General features: G+C 35.5%; 1 protein-coding gene across 2 annotated transcripts; it reads left to right on the top strand.

Annotated features, from left to right (window-relative positions):
* The first annotated feature begins 319 nt into the window (after positions 1 to 319).
* Positions 320 to 24614, top strand: LOC128232972 (ralA-binding protein 1-like). Of its 2 annotated transcripts, XM_052946800.1 has the most exons (19): positions 320 to 491; positions 799 to 908; positions 2155 to 2266; positions 3410 to 3491; positions 5292 to 5391; positions 5635 to 5760; positions 6673 to 6876; positions 7594 to 7712; positions 8725 to 8855; positions 11175 to 11238; positions 12438 to 12575; positions 13001 to 13138; positions 13516 to 14064; positions 14299 to 14469; positions 15646 to 15931; positions 16635 to 16796; positions 18537 to 18659; positions 19952 to 20031; positions 22889 to 24614. In XM_052946800.1, exons 2-19 carry the CDS (start codon positions 881 to 883, stop codon positions 23042 to 23044), a joined length of 2769 nt encoding a protein of 922 aa, XP_052802760.1. In that variant the 5' UTR covers positions 320 to 491; positions 799 to 880; the 3' UTR covers positions 23045 to 24614. The 2 variants fall into 2 exon arrangements, with proteins under 2 accessions (XP_052802760.1, XP_052802767.1); XM_052946807.1 differs by lacking the exons at positions 320 to 491; positions 799 to 908; positions 2155 to 2266; positions 3410 to 3491 and adding an exon at positions 3744 to 4811.
* The last annotated feature ends 1177 nt before the right edge of the window (positions 24615 to 25791 follow it).

Consider the following 25791-nt stretch of genomic DNA (forward strand, 5'->3'; position numbering starts at 1 on the left):
TAAAACTCTATAAATCAGTGTTATGAAGCATGCAAATTAGTAAATTCTTAATACAAATAAAACTTAATTAATATTTTAGGGGTTTCTAACTATGATAAAACAAAAGTCATAAATAGGCTGATATTAGTGATGTTGTAATCATCACTTCCGAAAGCAGTTTTAATATAGTACTATTATTAATATAGAAATAATAAAATTGTTATTCAAGGCGTAATATGGTTACTTTCTTGTGTATTGCGGTAATTGTCTTTGTAACTCCAGTATCCGAAATAAAAGCCGTCTGTGTTTGCGGCGATTTAACTAAATTTCACTTCCTACTTCCGGTGTAAACAGTCTGCAGGATTATTTATTTCTTGTTTAATTAAATGTTAAAAACAAAGCAAAAGCATATGACAACAGCATCATCAGCTCAATTTTAGCGTATTCTTTGTCTTTCATAGCGTTGAAGTATATCATCGCATAGTTGATATCGCGGTAAACGAAGCTCATCGGTATGCATGTTTATGGCAATTTATTATATTGATAATATACATGTTCAAGTATGTATAAAATATAATTTTGGCTAGTTGAAATTATTTATTGTGACTTTAATGAGCCTTTGTCATCAAGCCACTCTGGACTAGTGATATATTTCCAAACTCATGGAATCCCTGATATGTTTTAACTACATTACATAGACTTTTGTATTTAATGCTTCAAACAATAAGACTGTAATTTCAGTAGTTGATAATAAAGGAAATGTCCTGGTATAAATTATATCATTGCATAAAATTAACATAATCAAACCTTTATTTTCAGATGTTGCTGATATACTATTGACAAGCTGTTAGTATGTAAATGTATGTAAATTTTTGAGGATGATGATGGCAACATATGAAGCATGAGTGATACAGAGAAGAATTTTCAGGGTAATAATTACATTTTACATTATTATACTGCATTGTAGCTAAGTTATGAATATGTTAGATATAAAATTGAAATACTATAATAATTTATGAGAAATAATTTCATACTGATACGGTCTTAGCTCCTTGTATGATTATTTTGTTTCTTTGAGTTTATGAAGGTCTGCAATCGCCCATTTGACCCCGCCATGACACCATGACAACAACGATTCCAAGTCACCTGTAGATATTATAGAGACCTCTTGGTTCTTGTATGTGCTGAATGTAAAGTACTGATACATGGCAAACCTGGTTTAAACCCTTACTGAGTACTCCAAATTTCCCATTACTACCCTTTTAATCAGGCAAGAGAGCTACTTGTACCAAATTTAACGTCTTTCAGTGACACAGAAAACGATTAAACCCACTACTTTCCACATCTGAGACAAACACTCAACCACTTTGCTATCAGGGTGGTATCATAGCTCTGTACAACTTACCAAATTCTACTTCAAGGGCTGATTTTAATGCGCTGAAAAGGTTATATTACATTTTCATCTAAAATTAATGCCTAATTTGGGCCCAATTTGAAATATCGAAAAAATCAAATAGTTATGATGTTTTATTAATGTACATGTACATGTACTGTTGTAAATTTCTCTCTACAGGGGTAATTTAACTAAGTCAGCAATGCTATAATCCCTATTTCTAGTACTTTTTCACATGTATAATAATCACTATTTAAACAAAGCTGTCCATTTTATGTATATTTTATTTCAAATATTTTTTGGCTTTTTTCTCAATTCATAGTGCCTTTGCCCAGTTATCAAAGGTGAGAAACATACTGTTTGTGTTATGATTATCCAGGTTTTCAACAAAAATATGGGCTATACGATGTTAATGTCATTAGGCTGGTATTGTTCAGGCGGGTGTCAAATTGTGGTTTTCCCTCGATAACTTGAGTTAGAAATACCTTAAGGTGACAAAACTTAAGTAGCAATGTCATCTGAAAACACAGCTTGAGGTTGCATTTTGGACATAAACTTATTTCTGATCTTTAATATGAATTATCAAGCTTTTGTCTGGGCGGTCGTCAAACAATGATGAAGTTTTTGTTAAACTGGTTCTGTCTGGGCGGGCATTTTCCCCTTGTGTTAGAAGAAACATAATGTGACATAACTTGTTAAGTAGCAAGCTCGTCTGAAAACGCCTATTGGGGTTGCTTTTTGAGTTGGTACAAAACATAATTTCTAGTCTTTGATATGTCCAGGTGACCGAAAGGAGGCGGGACGGAAGAAGGATGGCAAGAAGGACAAGAAAGAGAAGGGTTACATCATGTTTGATGCCTCTGATGATGAACAGACACTCACTGAAGACACAAAGTAAGACCATGTATTAATAAACTACAACATTACGCTGGCGAATTGGCTGACTGAATTGTTCAGTGGATTTGTTTAGACTTGTTTATTTTACAACAAGTGTGAAAGTCTGTTATATCAATCACTCTTATTGGCTAAATGTTATGTGTACATGAGACATGATGAGAGTGTGTGGTCTTTGATTGTGGGGGTGGGGGTGGGGATGGGGTGACTAGCAATCTCCTACGCAGTGATCAATTTTTCCTAACTAGCAGAATAGAAGTCTGCCACCATAAGCAAGTATACACATGTACATGTGTAGCTGCTTACATCATATATATTATATCATAACTTTTTTTTGAAAATGTTTTTTCTTCTCTCTATTTTGGATTGTTGTTATCAATTTTAAGCTATTCAAGGTACATTGCGGTTAATATACACAAAAAAGTATTAAAAATTAAAGATAATTGATATAGAATCTATGGTCATGTAATATGCATGGTGGCTGTGATAACTGTACTGTAAGGGAAGTAACACATTGTTCAGATTGGATACCAATGCACCCAGAAATAAATCACTTGTCCAGCTGTGTGGATTATGATGTGTACTAGCAGCTTGGTTTAAGCAATATTTACCGGTATTTCAATAAAACATTTTCAAGATATACTTAGTTTAAGCATGATCAAAGGATTTACTGTGAAAAAATGGAAAAGTAATATAAATGCAGAAAACAAAATAAAAAATCATTACATAATCGAAAAGGAAGCTTTGAAGTTTATCCTGTGTCTTGAAGTCACTGTATTCAACTTGAAAGTTTCGGCCCCCTTTTAGGGAGTAATAAACTTCCAAACTTCCCTTAACGGAAACCCTGTAATATTTTTACATGCTACCAGTGACAGTAATAATGCATGTGGTTGTCAGCAGCAAGGCTTAAATAATTATAAAGTTATGCTGCTTTACATTGAAACAACACAAGACAAACATATGGACATTCCCTTCTGGTGATCGTGCTGAGTACTACAAAATATTTATAAAAATTATTTGAAAAACGCTTGAGCTTGTGTGAATATTTCATACAGCATTGGAGCAAAATATGATAATAATGTCATTGTCCTACTGGTACCTATCAACATTACCTTCATGTACATGTATCCTTCTTATTTTCAGGTCCCCATCCAAACTAAAGAAGGGAAAGGCCTTCAGGTTTGGGTCAAGGAAGGACATTATCTCAAAAGTGAAAGGCCACAGTGTAAGTTCATATGGAAGTTTTGTTTGTTTGCAAGACCCACACATTAGAAATAATGAACCCCAAAAGCATACATGTGATAATTTCTTGGGTCGATTCCGGGACACTCGTCGTTATGTCAACGCACACTAGGGGGGTCCGGGGGCATGCCCCCCCGGAATTTTTTTTAAATGGGGAACGTCTGTGGTGCATTCTAGAGCATATCTGGGACTATTTTAGTCGTTTTTAACGTCGGGAAAATGTACCTATTTTGACTGCCAAGACGTATTTTTTACTTGACATGGTTGTTTTTTTTCTGCATTTTCTTGAAAAAATAAAACCACCAGATATTTTCCCAGGCTTTAAATGAAGTGCTAACCAGGAGGATATGCAGTCAACTTTCGGTTTCATCAAAACAGGAAATAAACAACTATACGGGCACCTGTTTTCCCGCGCTTTTGAGAACATGCGTTATAAAATATTTATTTTTTCATCACATTTAAAACGTTTGCAATTTATGACACACAATATTTTCCAGACGATAAAAAAGATTTTCCAGTCGATGAGCTTTTTTCCGTTTGGAGATGCATATAATTTTGATAGAGACATGTCAACAATCGGCTGTATAAAGCGATCACGTGACTTACCATGGTCACGTGATTAAAGCATTCTATATAACCACCTGTAAACCCCATATCGTCAGTTTTATTTCGGCGTAAAAATACATACGATAGTTCGGAAAAAAATGTCAAAACACTAAAATTCCTTATGGACGCGTAAGTTGTTTAAAGTTGTTTAAAGTATAACGATGTATCGACTTTGAAATTTGAAAGGAATATGGGATGTTTTCCGTGTTTTAATTTTGTTTTTTTACTCATTTTGTCACTTTCTTTGAACTTACCTTCATGCTCGTTTGTCGGTAAAATGTGTGAAAAATATCAATTCATCAATTTAAAGCTATCACTCATAAGACCAAACAAATCCATATGAAAACAATGAATTTGTATACAAGAACCCTCCCCCACTCGTTAAGCACAACAATAGGCCGATAGATCAATTATCGGGTGATTGACGATGACCTCGACGACACACGTACCAATTAACGGATTAGTGTCAACATGTCCTGTGTTTTACGACTAGTGTCCCGGACAGGCAAAATAGCTGACTTACATTGGTAAAATAGGATAATCGATTCCGATTTCGAGATTATTTTTTTTTCGTTTTTTTTTATGACTTTCCGGGACAAACATGCACCCTCCGTGACTCCGTGACAGAGATACGATTTCCGGGACAATCCCGGACGTCCGGGACGTTATCACATGTATGCCAAAAAGAGATGGGAAGGTAAAACATGCCTCCAAACAGTGTATGTGATTTTAACAGTTCATTTAAGATGGATGTCTTCTATGCAATATCACATAAATGAAACACTCTCCCCACAAGACAGCATTAATCTTATCATGGAATGTTACGGAGTGCTTCTTTGTGATGTAAAGTTTAACCCCTTTGGCTCAAACATGCTTTCCTCATTGGCTTGGACTGGTTGTTAAGGACCAATTCCTTTATACTAAAGATAAGCATTTCTGTTGGCTTGAATTCCTCGAGGCTCAATGAATTTTCGTCTGCCCCTAGGAGTTCAACCAATGGAGGTTTGACTGTACAGATGGCTAGTGATACAAAAGATAATAGGAGAGAAGAAGCACATGGTCAAGGTCATCATTATCAGACAGAAGGGAAAACTACTTTGCTTAGGATAATAAAGCCATGCCTGTCTAATAAAATTATAGCCTAGGATATGTTTATCATTATTCTGTTTATGTACAGGAGGAACGCAAGGATGGAAGGAAGGAAGACAAGAGAAAAGGCGAGAAGAAACACAAGATCAAGCTAAAGAAGAGCAAACATGAAATACACCCACCCCAGGGTAAGACGATCATATCCAAATTCAGTTAAAATAAGGAATGAAAATACCAACTGTTTTTTTTTATGTATAATGATTGTATGATCATTTATTTTACATATTAGAAATCAGCAAACAAATCCCTTTCAACATATTTGTCTGACCTTGAAAGGTTTCAAGAGAGGTCATGCTTAGAAGCAATCTGAACTGTCGATTTTTGTAGCTAGCAGGTTCTAATAGAAAACCCTTATAACCACTTTTTTTTAGCTGAGGTAATTGAGAAGCCGGTATTTGGAGTGCCGTTGTCTGTATCTCTTGAGAGGTCACGAAGTCATGATGGTATACAGTTGCCAGCAATATTCAGAGAGTGTGTCGACTATATCGAAGAACATGGTGGGTATACTTAAAATATTATTGAAATTCATCACTAAGTCTTCTGTTAGAGCTTTAATTTTTTCCAATCAATTGTTTGATTAACAAATGAACACTGGTCAATTTGGTGCAATTTGAATACCATTTAGAATCTTGCTGTCACTAAAGGCAACCTTGCCATTAAATAGTTAGTTTTGGCATTATTTTACCAGCATAGTTCTATCCTATACAATAGCTTATAAATGGTGAAAGCATCTATTGAATATTCGCTGTAAAGTCTGAAGTCCAATGCTCTTAATACTAGTACACAAGATGTCTATGTAATGAAATAGAAATCTGTATCTTGGCCTCATCATTACAATTACACTTTTATACCTTACTTAGCTGTGCACTATATTGCAACTGGGAGGCTATTCTGGCTACAAGTGTTCTACCCCCCATGGTAGCTGGTATTAATGCAGCAATTTTAAATATTTCTGAAACTTTCAGCTCATTATGAACATACTGCTATTTATAGATCAATAGAGAACATCTTCTCCAAGTTGTTAATAGGTTAAAAGAAACAGTCCCTTAATTTTCCATAGCTTTGATCATATTCCACTGTCTCTAATGATTAAAGTCTTCCTTCCTTTCTAGATTTCCTTCCTATTTTTATTCTACATACAGGTCAATTCTGTGAAGACACTGAATATCCGTAGTGAAGTCCAATGTCCAGCACCTGAAGGACCAATAGTGCAACATAAACCACTAACTGTGACATTTACATAATTTCATACTTTACACAGATTTACGCTGTGTAAGCATCTACGGAATATCAGGAGTGAAGTCAAAAGTCTTGAACCTAAAGGACAAGTACCACTCAGGCCAACAAGTCTAATTAGAGCAACATAAACCGCTAACTATGACATTTACATTATTTTATCCTTAACATAGGCTTACGTTGTGAAGGCATCTACCGAATATCAGGAGTCAAGTCCAAAGTCCAACATCTGAAAGACCAGTACAATCGAGGCGAGGAAGTCTACCTTGAGGAACATGAGCCCAACATTGTTGCTGGGGTCCTAAAACAATTCCTGAGAGAACTACCTGAGCCCGTTCTCACAACAGCCCTGATACCCAAGTTTGAGGAGGCTTCCAGTGAGTAGTGTATGGATGAAGGGGTGATGAAGTTTGATGACAGGAAGTAAAATCTTAATGATTAAGAAGTGGCGGAGTGAGTGTAGCGAACAGGCTCTTCTCAATCATTCAGATTTTACTCTAGGTTATCTAACTGACTTTGTATATAACCTTATAGGCTGACAAATTGTTAACACAAAATTTGACACATTGAGCGTGTATTGTATGAGTGGTAGTTGGCGAACCTTTAAACAACTATGAAAGTTGAAATTCTTAATGATTAAGCCTAGTACTTAATGATTGCCATTCTGCCATTTCATTGGCTAAAGATGTCAGTTGTTGTCTGTCTTGTGCTTAAATGATTCCTTATTATGGTATGATGCTAAGCTGACCTTTCTGATTAATATTATTTAAAATAAAATTTAATATCAAAAAGCTGAAAAATTAAGCAGAATATCATAGAGTTAACTAATTTTTAATGGATATTTACATATTCACACAAAAAAATCAAGATGTCAATCAATTCAGGTTTAAAAAACACTCCTCACTGGCCCTTTGTGCAGCTGAAAATATGTAAAAGTTAAAGGTTTCCTACGCATAGGATATAAAAGGTAGAAGAATCAGCTCTCTATATATGCTTTTCAATATTGCTCTCCGTGAGCCATTTCTAATCACTGTGCGCATGAGTGAAGAGGTCTTTCTTATTAAGTTTATATACATGCAGATGTATATTTCCAGCTATCCGGAACGAGCGACGCCGTATAGAGAGTTTCCTGCACCTGATTGGGGAGCTGCCGGAATGTAACCGTCTCTTGTTGTCATGGATGATCGTCCACATGACTCACGTTATCGAGAGGGTATGAGCACAATGATGTCATACATAAAATTATTTTTACTTTGGTCAGAAATAATTTGAGAAACAGCTTCTACTGTCATGAATGATTCTGCATATGACATGGGAGGGATGTGCTCAATTTTTTAGACAAAAAAATAATTTTACAATTATTTAATGTTGGAAGATTGTGCAGTATATGTTCCTTAATAAAATACTTTAAATACAGTGGGGTTTTTCTCAACTTTTTGTTAATGCAATAAGGTATCATTTGAATCATTTAGTAATTGGGTGCAAATATTTGTTGTTGTTTTTTTATGTCATTTTAAGATTTGATAAACTATATTATACTAAGTGCTAGTATATGGGTCCCTCAAGAGATTGGTCTAGTGGTAAAGGTGTCAACACATTACCCAAGAGGTTGTTGGCTTTAAGCAATCAGCTTTTGTTACAATTAAGCTAGAGGAAATTAGTATAATAAGTCAATCACACCCCTGAGTAGTGTACAGATGAGTCCATTACCATGTTTGAGAACTCGGCTGCCAGGTCAATCACACCCCTGAGTAGTGTACAGATGAGGCCATTACCATGTTTGAGAACTCGGCTGCCAGGTCAATCACACCCCTGAGTAGTGTACAGATGAGTCCATTACCATGTTTGAGAACTCGGCTGCCAGGTCAATCACACCCCTGAGTAGTGTACAGATGAGTCCATTACCATGTTTGAGAACTCGGCTGCCAGGTCAATCACACCCCTGAGTAGTGTACAGATGAGTCCATTACCATGTTTGAGAACTCGTCTGCCAGGTCAATCACACCCCTGAGTAGTGTACAGATGAGTCCATTACCATGTTTGAGAACTCGGCTGCCAGGTCAATCACACCCCTGAGTAGTGTACAGATGAGTCCATTACCATGTTTGAGAACTCGGCTGCCAGGTCAATCACACCCCTGAGTAGTGTACAGATGAGTCCATTACCATGATTGAGAACTCGGCTGCCCAATCACATCCCTTTTTATCTGTAATCTTACATTTCAGCAAAAAGAGAACAAGATGAGTCTTCAGAACGTATCCATTGTGCTATCACCCACGATGCAGATCAGCCATCGAGTGCTGAATGTGCTCTTCTCCCATAATAAACATCTCTTTAAATCTACTGTTATCAAAAGGTAAAATGATTATTCCATTTAAACATTCAACCTACCCCAGAAAGATCAAACAGGACTATCCCCCATTAGAAGTTTATTTATCATGTAAAAGGTAAAAAAACTAACAGGAGTCACCACTTATAGAAATTTTTATATTGTCTTCCTGGGGTGGGTCGTATTTCTAAACAGAATAGACTTTAGTGAAAAGTAGGTTGCTCATACAATTTATTTTGATTTATTTTTTGCATTTACGGTAAGCTGTATGAATGCAGTAGGGCTAGCATTTCTTTGTAATTTTTTCACTTGCCCCACTGTGTTCATACAGTATAAACCAAAGGAAAAATGTGATCAATACTTCAGGGATCGAATTTAACGGTCGCTAACTCGCAAAATGCGAGTAAGAATCGAAAAATGCGAGTAGAAAATCCTGGCACTCGAATATTTTAGCGACCGCGAATAAAATCGTCGAATTCTCTCAAACTCTCCTTTGCGCTTTAAAAACTTCTTTCCGCAAGTTTACCGCATAATAGATAATCACGTGACCCGGTTTATGGACGCTTGTCGCTGCGTACAAATGTTACTATCGGATATTTAAGTAAGCGCCTCGAAGATAATCATGTGACCGTGTATGGACGCTTGTCGTTATACTCAACTGTTATTATCGGGTATTAAAGCAAGCGCCTAGGAGATAACTGTTTTCGCCTGGTTTGTGATTTGCAACTGCCAAAAAAGAAGAGGATATTAACCACGTTTTGTTACGTGAAAAGGGCTGGAAAGGTGAAAAGGCTGACAGCGACGCGGGGATTGACCGAAAAGCCCCCCAATAAACCAAACCTAGGGAAAAGTCATGAATTGTCGGTACTTTGTCGCAAACCAAAAATTCTCGGTCCGATTCTACGGCATCTGTCAGAACCGTCAAAAAATAGGAAACGGAGTTGAACACCAAACTTTTGTATGCAACAACAGAGAATAATGGCAATGTTGAATTCAAAGTGTAGTGTGATGTTTGTAAAGAATTCGCCAGCGATAAAACATCAACTGTAGGCATTACAGTATTTTATTTTTTATTTACTAAGCAACAGTTCGCACCCTGCCCATATTACTTGCTAGATCCTCCATGCTTTGGTCACGTGTGCAACATACATTACCATCGAAAAATGTCAGTGTACATATATATTTTCAAGAGAAAAACATCTACTTTGTGTAGGATTCGAGCCTATGAACCCCTGCTTGCAAGTCTGGTCCTCTACCCAACTTGACTTACCAGGCACTTGGCTACTCAGTCGCATTGAATGGCTTAGAATAATGACTGTTACACTCCTCCCCACTTTACATTTTGAAAGTATAAACTTAGGTGGGGAGGAGTGTAGTCACTTACTACTAATGATTCAAGGCTTTTGAGTAACCAGGAGCTTAGTTAGCCCAGCTGGGTATATGATTTATTTATGTAAGAATCAAAAACAAAATGTAAACATTTATAGTTTATTCTTATCTCAGCACACTTGATTAACAATGAACATAATGTTACAACAAAACTACTTGTTTATTTGGCAACTTACATGAAGTAAAACAGCCTTTAAATAACTGCTAGTGGAACCCACCATTTTGCTAGTTGAAAAAAATGGCACTAGCAAAAACTTGCTAGTGGCAAAAAAAGTTAAATTCGATCCCTGATACTTATATTTACATTTTTAAGTAATTGTTTAATTTTTCAAAACCTGGCTGGAACATGTATCATAAGATCTCAACTTTCAACTGAAAAGTAAGCAGTTTCAGAAACATAATTAAAATTTAAACGCAGAAATCGAATTAAGCCTAGAGCGATAGTTTCAGCTATGCTTTATGTTTCAAAATATATCTCATTACAACCAAGAATAATGGTTTTAAAAAAAATGAGCGTACAATATCCCCATTGTTACTTTATGGTTTTAATGGGGAAATTACTATAAACTACTTTAATCTTTAATGCATACATGTGTTTTGGAATCTGCTGTGTAATTAAATCACTGCCTCATTAATTACTGATCCAACAGCCATTTGCAGCATGTTCAATGCTGATATTAAATAATTACCTATAAAATATTCAAGGTTGTGAGGATTTGATTGGTTAAATTGATAAATGCTGATTCACAGACACTAACCTACAATTAATATAGCTATATTTGTGTCATATCGTGGGATTTTGGACTAATCGAAGTTGATGTTGGGCAAAAATGAGTAATTGATATATTAATATTAGAGTTCATCTTACTTTGAGTGCAAAAGCGAGATTTCATTTCCTAATCGAGACTTCTGATTTGGGGTCAAATGATCCTGTAAATAATTTTTGTTTGTTTGTAGGTATGTTCCTCCTCTGAAGCCAGCCACTTCCAGATGGTCTCTGGAATTACCTGATAACCCACAGGTAAGCCAGATATTGTTCTAATTTTCTTATTGGAACATTTTAAATACTGTGAACTGTTTTTAAAAGGTTCATTTAATATATTGATTGTGAGCCTTGTCAGGTTTTAAAATTTGTGACAGTAATATTTAAAGCTACACTCTCACAGATATACCATTTTTACAAAAAAAAAATTTTTGTCTTGGAAGGGGCAAAATTTTGCGTAAATATCTGCAAACCAATGATATAAAATTGCTGACAAAAAATCAGGTCGTAGATTTTCATATTTCCGTTAGAAATTAATGTTTTATGGCTTAAACCTTAACTGCTCATTCCAAGACAAAAAAAAAAAGTTGTCAAAATGTTTAATCTGTGATAGTGCCGCTTTAAGCAAACTTCGGTGAATTAATATTTTGCTCGAGATCAATTTGTGACCTGGCTGGTCGAGATATGTAAAAAATTGTAATAGTACGAGTATAAATTTCAAACCCCAAAGCATTTAAGCTATCAACAGTAAGAAAGAGCCTTTTAGTTAAAGAAAACACAATAAGATGCATATCCAATCTAAGAATTCATCCATTTTTTGTGAATCACAATGTGGTTCTTCCTTGTAAGGCCTATAAAAAATACTTTTGTTTCAGGTTACCCGACCCTACCTATGAAATAAGCGCCAACCATGCCATTGCTTTTTAGTTTGTGTTTATATGTAATTTGAACAGCTTTATTCTGGAGATAATTTTTACGCCAATAATGCCAATAATATTCCAAAATAAAGCTTATAATGATATTAGAAAACCGTCCTACCCTACCTGTTTTTGTACAAGATGTAACCTTAACCACTTCAATTTTATAGCTTTGCAAGGTGTACAGTATATATTGGTACAGTTGTTTTGGTCGGAAATAAAACATCTCTCCTAGGTAGGAAATCACTCCTTGGATTCTCAATGAAATGGCCACCAGTCTTTGTCAAAGAGTTAACATGTGCAACTGTTTCCCTTTGCAGTAAATGAACTTTCTGTAACTGGCCATAGGTTCCCTAGAAGGGATGATTACAACAGAGTTTAGTTACTCCATCAGTATTGTTGTAGGTCTAGCCCCATGGTAGCATTATTATCAAGTCATGTTCCTTGATTAACTGAATACTTGTACCCATTAGCATGAACTTGAAATGCTCAAGATTTCCCTAGTGTAGCTTTGAAAATGTAAATCCACTTTTTTCGCAGGCTTTAGCAGAGGAGTTAAGCAAACAGGAGTCACTTCTGGACCAGTTACATGCGGAACTTGCCGCAGGGACTGGTGACCCGGAAAAGGAAGAACAAATCTGGGAGGTCCAGCGAGTTTGCACACAGCTGAAGCGCAAGGTTTAAATTGGGTTTATGTGGTTTTAAATATGTTACTCATTGTTTTAAAGGATATTGATTAGTCGATCAATTAATAACTAAACTTGATCGTCAGTTACATGCATAGATTGCAGCCGAAATACTATGGTGAAGAGTGTGTGCATTCAGCTTAAATATCAGATATATATCTTGGGATATAACTTTGAAAGCTCATTTTCAAATGACTTTGAAATAAGGCAAAGTCTAGGAATTCCAAGATGTTTGTGCTAGAACTTAAACTATAGAAGACTGACCACTTTGAAGATTATTTATTTATTAAAAGTTAAAAGTTAAATTAATGTATAGGAGATGTTTTGCCTTAATTTTACATTAATATGTTTAGAATAAGTTTATTAGAAACAGGGGAGAACAAATATGACTTTAACATTCACTGTTTGTAATTACAGATTAAGAATGCTCAGAAAGGTCAAGACACGTTAGAGAAGAGAAAACGTGAAAGAGATGAACAAAGCAAGAGGGACACAGTGGTTGAAGAAGGGGAGGAAGAGTTGAAACTGGAATTACAAGAACTGCCAGAGGGAGAGGTAACAATTATGTAATAAGAACGAGTCAACCCAAGATTGGGTCAAAATTGCCAAATATTTTTTTTTCAAAAAAAAACACCTTTCTTGAACCCCTAGCTGGTTGGTTACTTTTGTATTTGGGATATTTCAACCAAAACTTATTGAGAATCCTGGACAGGGCTTGAAGCCTTTTAAGTAATTTATTTAAAGCCGCTATCTAAAAATCTGAAGTTTTGCCATGACTTTGGTATCATCAGTAGCTGCTGTTCAAACACTGTAATCCAGTCCATAGCTAAAAAGACAGAACAAGTGACAATGTAAAAGAGTTGGGATCCTCTATGGTCTTGCATTCAGGAGTCTGTTTCTTATTTCTAACATTGTTTTAACTTCAATTGTAGGTCTTGAAACTGGAGTTGCGTACGCCACCACCAGATGCCTTCCAACCACCACCAGTAGAGGGCACAGAATCACTTGGTAGTCAGGTCAGCCTTGAGAAAGGGCAGGAAGGGATTGAAACACAGCAAGTCGCTGCTGAAACACAAAATGTCTCTGTAGAGGTGCACACAGAGGAAAACACAGAACAAAAGGACACGCAAGAAGAGGCAAGTGAACTTAAGACAAGGGAAAGTACAAGTCAAGAAAAAGTCACACTGAAGGAATTGGCCAGTCAAAGTAAAACAGCAAAGAAATCTGATGCTAAGGCAGAAAAAGCTGAAACTGAAAAAGAAGTGACTGAGGCAACTTTGGAAGTGGTTGATACAGAAGCAGCCTTGAAGGAAACTGGAGAAGTAGATGATATGGAAAAGGCTGATAAGAAGGTTGAAGATGATGAAGAAGGGGATAAGACAAATGATGAGGAAGATGTTGTTAGGGAGATTGATGTGAAGGCTGACCTGGCTAGGAAACATGCTCTTGCACTACAGGAGGACTCAGCTACTGACTCAGAGGTCAGTCATTTTTTCAATTGCATTTTTGTGTTTTATTTATGCTATGGTACATTAAATTTACCCAGACTTTAGTCTCTTTGTTACCAGATTATTCAAAGTTAGTTAATTTCTAAGCCAATTGTTTGTGTCTGATATGAGCTGCAGTCAAAGAAATGAGATTTAAACATTTTGAGGTAATCTTAAGATTCACATACTATATTATGACTTTATTCTCCATAAGCTCCATTTTTGCAGCTTGGCCAATCCAGGGAGTCAGTTAACCAGGTAGAGAGTTTGTCAGATGAGTTTGAACAGAGCCTTGAAGAGATACTGGAGAGAGACCTGGACCTGGCTGAACACATGGCTGAACACCCAGACCTCCCATCAGATCTCCCATCTGAACTTACAGAAACTGCTGAACGTGAAGTAAGGGTTGAATACAAACTTTACTGCATTTTATTTTACGCTTGGACTTGACTAAATACCAGACCTTCTGTCTTATCATCCAAATAAACAGCAGACAGGGTTTAATCTTGCTGAACATCAACCCTTCTGTTCGATATGTACATGTTGAAAAGGCTGAGGTAAGAGATAGAAACAAGCTTTACTGATTTAAAACAGACAGAGTTGTTTAATCCCCAGATTTTTGGACTTCACAAACCACACACTCTCCAAATGTTTTCATACACAAATATTTACAACTCCGCATTCATTCCTGAACAGCCTGTCGGTTATTGCAAATATTTAATGATGGACACAAAAGGATATCTTTTGACTGCAAATTATGGCAATCCATATTGATATCTTTATCTTGTTATTGTTTGTTTTGTGTCAGCTGGCCATTAAAAACATTTTTTGACCAATTTTTTTTTGTCTGTAGCAATGAAATGTGTGAACTGGTCAGGTTGTTACATTTACAGAGTGGTAAAAAAAATATTACTGTATGGATTTTTAACCAGGTTTTCAACGAAAACTGGGTTATTAGAATGAGGTTGTCGTTGGGCGGACAGACAGGCGGGCGGGCGTTGGGTGGTGCTAAGGTCAAGGTTGCCTGTTACAAAAAGTAGAAAAATGGTTTCTGCCCAATAACATAAGTTAGCATTAATGATAAAACTTAGTGTGTAGGTAGCTTATGTGAAGAGCTAGCTTGGAATTGCTTTTGAGTGGGGAGGGGCTACGGTCAAGGTCACTATTACTAAAAATAGAAAAATGGTTTCCGCTAACAGTAATTTTCAGTTACTTCTCTTTTTGATAAAAGTAAAGATAAAGTCATACAACAAATTAATTGGCTATAATTTCTGATTGCCCATAACAAAAACCTGGTTACGTCCCATTCCGCGCTTCTAGTTTGAATTAAAACAAGTTTTTTTTAAACAAATCTGCGAAAACATAATGAACTATAATGAACTATTGGTGTGAACATAAGTAATCAATTGGGTGATTGATGTCATTATGAGGCATATGAGTGCAGTTTATTGTTAACTGTGTTCATACCATGATACTGCCATCATTCACGCAAGGTATTTATTCCTTCAATAAACTCAAAAACTGAAGTGAACATTTATGAAAATAAATGAATGTATTGTGTATCTTTAAAAAAAGGAAAAGACAGAGCTGGAAGAAACAGCCGATACCCCAGAGGATGATAGTGCTCTAGGCAAAGAAGCAAAAACACCAGTTCCCGTAGAGACTCCAGAGTCACCTCCTGAATCTCCAGTAATGACTGCAGTAGACGTCACAGCGGCACCTGAAGTTGCCAAAGAAATTAGTGAAGTAAAAGACGAGGAGGAAGAGGAGGAGGAGGTGGCTGCTTTGGAAGAAAGGGAAGGTGCAGATGTTGTGGACACCCAGCCAACACCTGTACCACAGATTAATGAGGAGTCTGATGGTAAAGAATATTGTTTAGATTATAGGAAATTTATGAAAGTTTGATCTCATGATTTCATAATGGATTATTGAGAGATACTGTTGGATTATGTCCTGTTAAACTTACTGTTTGGAACAGTGAGTGTATTGAAATAAAATTTCACTGTTTCTGACATTTCTGTTCCATTTCACTTTAAAAAAAAAATGTCTACGCTTCTATTCCTTAAAAAAAAAGATCACCAATTATGTTATTTCAAGTATGACGTCATTAAGTGTTATGTAGTTTTCCAATTAAATGTCAATTGAAAATCATTTTAAATCAATTGCAAGCATGAACTATAAAGAAAAGTTCCTTGTTTCAGTGTAAGATTGCAATATATTTCATCTTATGAACACCTAAAGTTAATATTTCACTCAGGACAAAAAAACACTGTTGAAATATTTCTTTGGTGCTCACTCAGTGAAATATATTGCTATCTTACACAGAAGCAACGGAATATCCTCCATAGTTTTTTTTGGAAATGTTGGTATGGTTGATGTCCATACTGAACATTGTGGAAACAATGTCAATATTTCTTTAATTTTTACATGTAAATATGTAATGCCAGCATATTACTTGTGACCTCTAAAATTTCATTTAAATTAGTTCCATCAAAAGTACAGAAAAATTGTTTCCATGATAACATTTCGCCAAAACTACATTCTATGGTGTCTCGTATATTTAGAGGAACCATCTACAATGCCATGTGCTGCTGATGTTGAAAATGCTGTAGAACTTGAGCTGAGTGAAATGTCAGAGGATGAGAGCATCAGTGAGGAACAGTACCATGCTCTGTTGGAGGAGGAATACGCCCTCAAGCTGGAAGAGGAGGAACTACTTGCCATAGGTGAGTGAGGGAAGGCAGTACTTGTAATTGGTGTGTAAAGGGGGGGGGATTATGTACAATAGTAATACCAGAGGGGGAGGAGGAACTATTTGAAATTTGAAATAGGTGAGACAATTAGAGTAAATATACACCCTGAAGGCAGAAGGTGCAGAAGAAAGATAAATATGCAATAGGTTAGTGTTGGAGACTTGACAAAAGCATACATTTCTTATACCAATAATTTATTTTATTACCTGATGCCCTATATAAATGTATTTCACTAGACTGTTTTACAAACAGTAATCAACATTACATTGTTCTGAACTGTTGACTGCACGTGAGGCTACGTCATAAGTATGTTGTGGATTTTACAGAGATTCTAAAAATAAACTGCATATCGTTTAAACTCATGAATTTGCAATATTGGTTTTGTAATTTTAATTGGTTCACGGATAATACCTAAAGAACTTCAAGCACTCAATCGTCTATATGATCAAGATTACCAGTCATAAACAAAAAAATATTAGACGTAAACAGACAATGTTGCGATTTCAATATATAATCAGGTAAAAAAACGGTTGTTGCATGTGTTTTTGTGTAGCAGTCAAAATTGTTGTCCCTTGGTGTCGGAGATGACATTCTGAACTGTTGCTCTCGGCCTATCGGCCTCGGGACAACAGTTCAGAAGTCATCCCCTCCACCTTGGAACAACAGCTTTGACTGTTACACCCATACCCATGCCCATGCAACAACTGTACACTGATTCTTTGTCTAACTTTATGTAGGTAACTATAAATCTTCCCTGTGAAAAAAAAAATGTTATGCCTTATAAGGGAATGAAAAACATGTTATGAATACTATGTCTTGTTTGAGCTTATTTAAGGAATTTATCAGCAACAGTACACATGTTTTGTTCCAGAAGGTGTTTTCATATTCACAGTTTGATGTTGTTATTGATGAAAGATTTATTATGGAGACAGGTGCAACCGTTACTCATGTTTTCTTCCAGAATGTCTTCATAATCACAGTTTGATGTTATTATTGTTGTATGAGTTTATTAAGATGAACATGTGCAACCATTCCCATGTTTTTATCAAGAATGTTGTTATTATTGTTATGACAATGCACATTTACTTCAGGATGATAAATATTTTTATCAGGACCAAAATTATGCATTGAAAGAGCTGCTGCCAATATTTGTTGTAGAAATATCACTTATTAATTCTGTTTTCAAATCTAACTTGAGAGCTTTAAGGGGTTGAAATGCTTAAATATTTCATCATGTTGATTTAAATAATAACAATAAATACTTAATATATGATATGATTTTACTCAAATTTTGAAAATCATTATGGATTATTGCAGACTTCGGTGGCAAACGATAAATTATCATTTATATTATCCCTTCTGTATAATTATGTTAAATAAAAAATATGTTACTGCTGTATTAAACCAGAAAAAATGGTGAAGCATGTGATGAAATGGAATTCTTTAAACATACTTACAACATGTCATATGTATCGTGTAAATAATTACTAATTTGTTTTAACTCAATGGTGACAAAAGATGATTGCATGTAGAATTACTCTGGAATCTGTTTACTGGGTAGAAACCAGTACTGATGTCCATTGATGTCCAGAGGCTATGAGGAGGTACCCCTGGTGGAGACCGAACACACAACCTTCTGGTTGAGAGGCGGACACATATACCACTCTCACGCTCTTGAAGAAAGTAAATAAAATGATTTGTATTTATTTTCAGAGCGTGAACTGCGTAAGAAGATTGAGACTGAACAATGCGAAGCTGAGACACTACAGCAGGAAATTGATGAGTTACACGACATGAGACAGGATAGCGATGAAGAATTCCTTTCATCCTCGTCAGGTAGCTATTTCAATTGGTAGATGTGGTATGGTACTTTGTTGAGCTCAAAGTAGTAGATAAAAACTTTTATCTGAGGCAAGATGATGATAAAGAATTCCTTTCTATTGCATCATGTAGGGTAAGTTTGGGGCTGATTGTTTAGAATTTTGTAAAAGTTAACAACCATTGTCAAAGGCATCGTTGTTAACTTCAGAAGGTGAAATACTTTATGGTTGTCAAGTTTATCCTGTAGTTAGTGCACTCACTTCTCACCTAGGCAACAAGTGTTTGATTCCTAGCCTGGATGCATGTGAGTTTGGTTGGTGGTCACTAAGCTGGACAAGTGGGATTCCTTCAGGTACTCCAGTTTCACCCACAAAACATCACCACACTCTTGCTTAACATCGTGCCAAAAAGAGTCATAAATATAATGTTGAAATAACTTGTTTTTCACAACTGTTTTAAACTGTTTGAACTAGCTATAAATAAATCTTAGGATGAATAGTCATTAATGGGCGAAAAAGTGTTCTGTGTCTGTAATGATTGTCTTAGGATGGACACTGTGATGCTTTTGGCTTTGAGGGTGTTTCAAATAGAGTAAAACTGTTGTGTAGTGTTAGCAAAGATGATTGCAAGCGCGGCTGGGGGTGGATCAAGTTTTTATCAGTTTGGGTAAAACTGTTGACCACTGTGTGTGGTATTTTGTTCTTATTATCTCGGGATGTATAAGAAATAAAGGGTGGTAATATCTCTCACAGAGGAAACTGTTAGTGGTTTATGGGAGCGGAGTGGATTGTTGTTATTATGCCACTAATGGTTGATATATAGTAACGGTATTGCCGTCAGTCTGTCTGTCTGTCTGTCTGTCTGTCCATCATCCCCATTTCCGATGGTTTCTGATCAATGACTGAAAAATGCTATTTACTTATACTGCATGCTATTTATTGAATGTATACCTTGACAACATGGTACAATGTGGTCACCCGCAACCCTCGTCATTGATATTGTACACATGTGCTAAAGGGTTTGGTATAATCTCAATAGCTCAGGTTGTGGGTGTCATAACTACTACTTTTTTCATGTGTTTATCATCATTCCTGTGACATTGCAAGATTAATATTTGTTAAATAAGGCCCATGCCTTAAGCTTTAATATTTCTTAATAAGTTCCATGTTGATCAGGAAAACAAATGTATGAATATTTGCAATTGTTTGTCGGGCCATTCTATATTTGTGACAATGAATTCCAGACTGGTAATGTATGTCAAATATATTTTAGACTGTTTTACTCAAATGATATGTTGAATGTTGCAGATAGCAGCTATGAGAGTGAAGATGAAGAAGACCTACAGGAAATACTTGATCAGCTTATACGCCACAATGAGGCCCTCGAGGTCAGTATACACTACTCTAAATTCTTTCTCTTAGGTCAGTACATACTACTCAATTATATATTTCTTGGTTAGAGTGAACTTATTTTTTTTATAAGAAGTCTCTTAGCTCAGTATGGACTACTCATTTATTTTTTCTTGTCATAGTGAAGATAAGAAAAACAAAGGTTTCTCGGTCATGTCCCATTTGTACCCATGTGAGAATGCATGATTCCTCACCCTGGTCAAATACAACACAGAAAAACACAGAGTTGTGTTAACACAATCTCTGTTGTGGCTATTCGCATTTTCATTTTTACCTGATTTTGTCTTTTCATTCTTCAGTTTTACAAACTTTTAGGTAAACAATAATATGTAGTCTTTGTACACACAATCTGTGCGTTGGTCATTTACGGGCTGATTTTTTACATGACAGGTGTATATCTTATTAAATGTTTGTTGACGTCTTAAAAAAATACTGAGAGTTTGCAATGGGTGATATTCAATATTGGTCTTAAAGGGACAAGGCACCAGATGATACATTTGCAAGAAAAAAGAAAAATTGTCAAAAGCTTGCGTAAAATTGATATTGTTGTGTACTTCTTACTTAAATACTGATGTATCACATCGCTTACAACACATGAATATTTTGCTGTTTTTGCACATTTTTCCAATAAATAAACTGGGTATGTCTACCATGTCACTCCCAGTTAATTTGAAAATAGCCTCCATAATAATCTGTGCAAATCATTTGTCTTTCACATGTTAAATATACACACTATAAAATGGGAAACCATTATGAGCTATTTTTAAACAGGTAAACTCAGCTGAGACAGCGACAAAACATTCTTTTAATCATATAAAATAATGTATTATCAGCCTCATTCTAGCTCGTATTCAAAAATCTAGGGAAAGTCTATGAGAAGGCCAAATGTCTTGAGGCGTTTTTATTGTTCTGGTGTTTCGTCATTGCTGTTGGCGTCGTGCTTAAACTATAAAGATGACCATAACTATGAAACTTTAAAACTGCAAGAGAGATTTTACATGAAGATTCATGAATATCAGGAAAGTTTTTCTTGAATAGATACTTCTTAATCATCAGGGTAGATATTTCTTGAATATCAGGGTAAATAGTTCTTGAATATCAGGATAGATACTTCTTGAACATCAGGGTAGATATTTCTTGAATATCAGGGTAGATACTTCTTGAAAATCAGGGTAGATATTTCTTGAATATCAGGGTAGATACTTCATGAAAGTCAGGGTAGATTTTTCTTGAATATCAGGGTAGATACTTTTTGAATATCAGGGTAGATACTTTTTGAATACCAGGTTAGATATATCTCTTGAATATCAGGTTAGATATTTCTGGAATATCAGGGTAGATACTTCTTGAATATTAGGTTAGATATAATTTTGAATATCAAGTTAGATATCGGGGTAGATATTCACATGAAACGTACATGTACCTGTATACATATTTATAATGACAATGTGTATTTGCGGTATAAATAATATGACTTTGGCTCTAAAAACATATAATTATCTATTAGTCAACTAAAAAGAAAAGACAAAATATTGGTATACACATTAGATGCTTTTGTTTTCATTAGCTCAGCTGTTCTTTGAAAGATAAAGTCAAGGTATTGTGACACCCTTAGTGTTGTTGGCAGCAGTGTCCTCAACTCCTTATGCAAAACTTAGATTTTGGCTATGGCTCAAAATGATTTCAGATATTATAATGGAACTTGGTACACATGTCGCCACAAATACGCACATGAACAGCAAGTTCCATTACTCTTACTTTGATGGTTGTGGAGTAATGCCCCCTGTTTCTACTGATGAAAACAGACGAGTGTTAGTGTTTTTGCTACCAACGCTCTTGTTTTGACTATATTTATAGCTAACTCTAAAAACAGGATCAATAAAATAGAACTGAATATGAAGGTTATTAAATCTCTTGTTCATGATGATCTACAATGGATGTGCTATAATGGTCTTTTCAATTTTCTTAGAAATTGTTACTTTTGTCTTACAAAAAACAACATCTGATACAAGGCCACTGTTGCTGTTTTTTTAAGATTTAAAGGTCATTTGCATTAGTGAAATGTTACGTGCCAATAAACACTTTGAATTTTAAAGTACAACTCGCTCTTAAGTAAACAATTTTTTGCAATTTCTTCTTTTCCAATCTCAAATTACGTCCATGAGGATAGAAAGTCATTATGTTAAAAATGTCAATTACATTTAAGTTTATTGCGCAATATTCAAGGCTTGTATGAAATTATTGGGGAAAATAACAGGAATGTTAATGTTATAAAAACATGCATTTTTGCAATTTAACTATTGTTATTATTTCTGTCAAGAACACACTTAATTTCTGTTAAGATCAGTTTTAATTTCTGAAGCAGTAACTAATCATGTTTTGGTGTTGTGTTGTGAAATAGCTGTTTGGCATATTTGTTTTCATTGGTATTTTTGAAAGACAGTTTATTAGCAGTATGTTCGTTGAAGTATTCTCATCTAAATAAAGTTATTACAGTGTGTTCATATTCACCATACAATTACATAATCGTTGCTTGTCTGTGTTCATACAGGTTGCCCGTACATCATTCATGCGTGAGTGGTCATTGGTCAGTGTGTATTATTATCAGAGTTATGAATGCAAGAGTGGTCAATGGAGTTTAGTATTCAATGAGTAGTTTTAAAAAGGGTCGTGGGTTCGAATCCCGGATGTGAGTTTTTGTTTTGTAGTCACCAAGCCATACCAGTGGGTTTCCTCCTGGTACTCAGAGATTTGACTTAAGTATTTTCGTGATATTGGGGCCAGGAATAATGTTTTTTTCCAAACCCCGGTTACACAATGCTGTTTTTTTTACAGCGAGAGAACTCAGAGATGTGTTCAAACATCCACAAGGAGCGGATGATATGTCTGGCTGTGAAGGTGCAGATAGGGATGATTCAACAGAAACAGGGCCGTGGATCCGCCCGTAATGCTGCTACACAGGAACAGGACTCCCTCATTGAGTTTGACTGAGGTGGCGTTTGATATGACTGCTATGACAAGATTCCATTTCTATAGTAAATGGATCAACATAGTTGTTTGTTTTGACTCTAAATGTTACTAATGGCAATGGTAATTGTTGTGGTCATGAATATAACTGTTGGCACATATATTTGTTGTTGTCACAAATGCTTATATTGGCATAGATATTTTGTAATCTTTTATGACCACAAATGTTACTGTAAAAATGTATGTAATCAGCAGTATAAAATGTTACAAATCCAACCGAAATGTTGCCGTTTTGACATTTGGTGTAGGATTATTTTTTGAATGGGGTTGTTTTGACTTGAGGTTAATTCGGCCAACTCCTGGCAAGCCAACACTGTTAACATTGGTGCAATATTTTATTATTGACTACATTTTTATGTATGTATTATTTGTGTTATTATGAATGCATTTATTATTTTATGTATTATCATATAATGGAGGGAGTGATTGTTCAGAGCTTGGTTAAAGTTTTCAACGTTGTTAGTGTCATTATGTATTTCACCTGTACTTTTATATTTAAATATATGAAAATATTATATAATAATAATTGTAGGGATAATGCCGGAAGGGACCATAACCTTCTGTATTTTAATGTTGCTTGATACCTCTTGCATTTCTCAACAATTTTTTTTTCACTTTTTGAAAAGTTTATTTAATATTTAACCATGTAGTTAATCACTTTGTTATCAATCGGCCCAATGATTATTTATAAAGTGTACTGGCTTTCTTGTGCTACATGTACATTTCCTCATTTTATATTATATGTAATGTATATGTACTTATAATTGTATACATTTTATGAAGATCTGTTTAAATAACTATTGCAGTTATAAAAATCACAAACATTATATAAAAAGATATGGTATTGCCCCACCGATAGGGAGGGGGGGCACATTGGTTGGGGTTACAACAAACTGCCATTGCTGTTGTCTAAATTCCAGCTCTGGAGCAGGGATATGTCCCAAAGGGGTTGGGTATGTTTTTAGGCATCAAATTTCTTTGGAAAAATAATCTGACGACGTCCCGACTTGCAGTCAAAATCCAGCCGGTGGAGAATCACCCTCTGTCTAAATTCACCTTTAACCCCTCCCCGCTCCCCTAAGTAGGCCAAAACATTTATAGATGCATTTTATGTATACAATAAGTAACTGCTATTGCTGTATCATTCTAAGGGAACCCTTAATAGCTAAGGGATCAATATACCAATGATATTCAAAAATACATATTCTGAAAAATATTTCTGTACATAATACCAATATACTAAATAACATAGACTTTTCATTATTTTTTTCTAGTTTAATACTAAAATATCAAAGATCATAAAGAATAATTGCTGACACATGACAAAACAAAATTTCGTCTAAGGTTTTCTTCGTAGAATCAATTTGTCTGAGAAGTATCAATTCTATTACCCTTTGATTTGATACATCCATTTCCCTGTTAATACGTCTGCCTCATATGTTGTGAGGATTTCAAAATAAACTATCAATATTCTTGCACTGTTGAATATTGTTTTATGTTGTAAACATGAATAAACATAAAATCCTGAGAATAGTTATGTTTTAGCTCGTCTTTTCTGTTTAGCTCGCAAGAGCACTAAGTGTGAGCTGTTGTGACAGTGAACTGTTAGTCGAAAGTGCCGTCGTCAACGTTTTCCTTCTAACAACTTTTCCTCCTAAACCACTAGCTAATTGCACCCCCTCGATGGTTCCTTGGATGGTGCCCTTCCAGATTTCCTAAAATAAAATAGTTAAATGAAGCGCTCTGGTTGCCTGGTAAATATGGGAACCAAATTCTCTTTACAAACCGTTGGTCACATTTCAAAACAATGTGGTCCTTTATCAAATCCCTTCAAGCCATGTTGGTTTGTTTAAACATTTGCTGACAGGGTGCGGGACTAGTTTTCACTATGTGACTATAATCGTCCGTCAATAGCCAATCTACGGTTCTAAACAACGCAATCTTTTTAAGGCGTGTCATGATTATCATTAAGTGACACCATCAAGATTTGTTTTCTTAACAAAGTTTGACACACACAGTGTCACGTATCATTTATAGTTGCATATTTGCTTTGCATATTCTGGTCGTATAAGCGTGCAATAACTTTCGACAGTTGTAACTTAGTAATCTGCATTATATTCCAAAGATAATTAAATGCAAGACTGAACAACAATTGTTTAACATTTGAGCACCAAGTACCGTTAATATTCAGTGCACCACAATATCAATGACCTTGAGGCTAATCGTGCAACATGGGTCCCTCGTTGGGCACCAAAAACATAAACAGAAGCCATCCCTTGGGTGAGCCAAAACGTGGCCAAAATGTTAATCAAACCATTTATATTCCATACTTCTGATATTAACCAACTTTCCATGGGTAGGAGAGAATCATTGTGGGCATGTTATGAACAAATTAATCTTGGTAGAAGATAGTCAGTTAATGCAACCAAATGCAGAATAACAGAAATATGGAATCTACATGTATTATATGGCCGCAAATACGGACGACCGAAAGCTATATATTGTAGAAGCCTTTGAACTTGCCAACTTGCTGTCAGAGTGCGCTTTACGTCAATGTGAAACCAATGTCTGCCTCGTTGTTCGTTTAGGAATTAAGAATTTCAATGAAGTAGTCATGGCCACAGCTGTCGTTGACTGTTCGTACTGAGCGAGTGTATATAGGCTCAATCCGAATGAACGAAAGTGCCACCGTTGTGATTATAATCGGATTG

The sequence above is a fragment of the Mya arenaria genome, chromosome 1 (assembly GCF_026914265.1).
Source record: "Mya arenaria isolate MELC-2E11 chromosome 1, ASM2691426v1".
Taxonomy (NCBI): Eukaryota; Metazoa; Mollusca; class Bivalvia; order Myida; family Myidae; genus Mya; species Mya arenaria.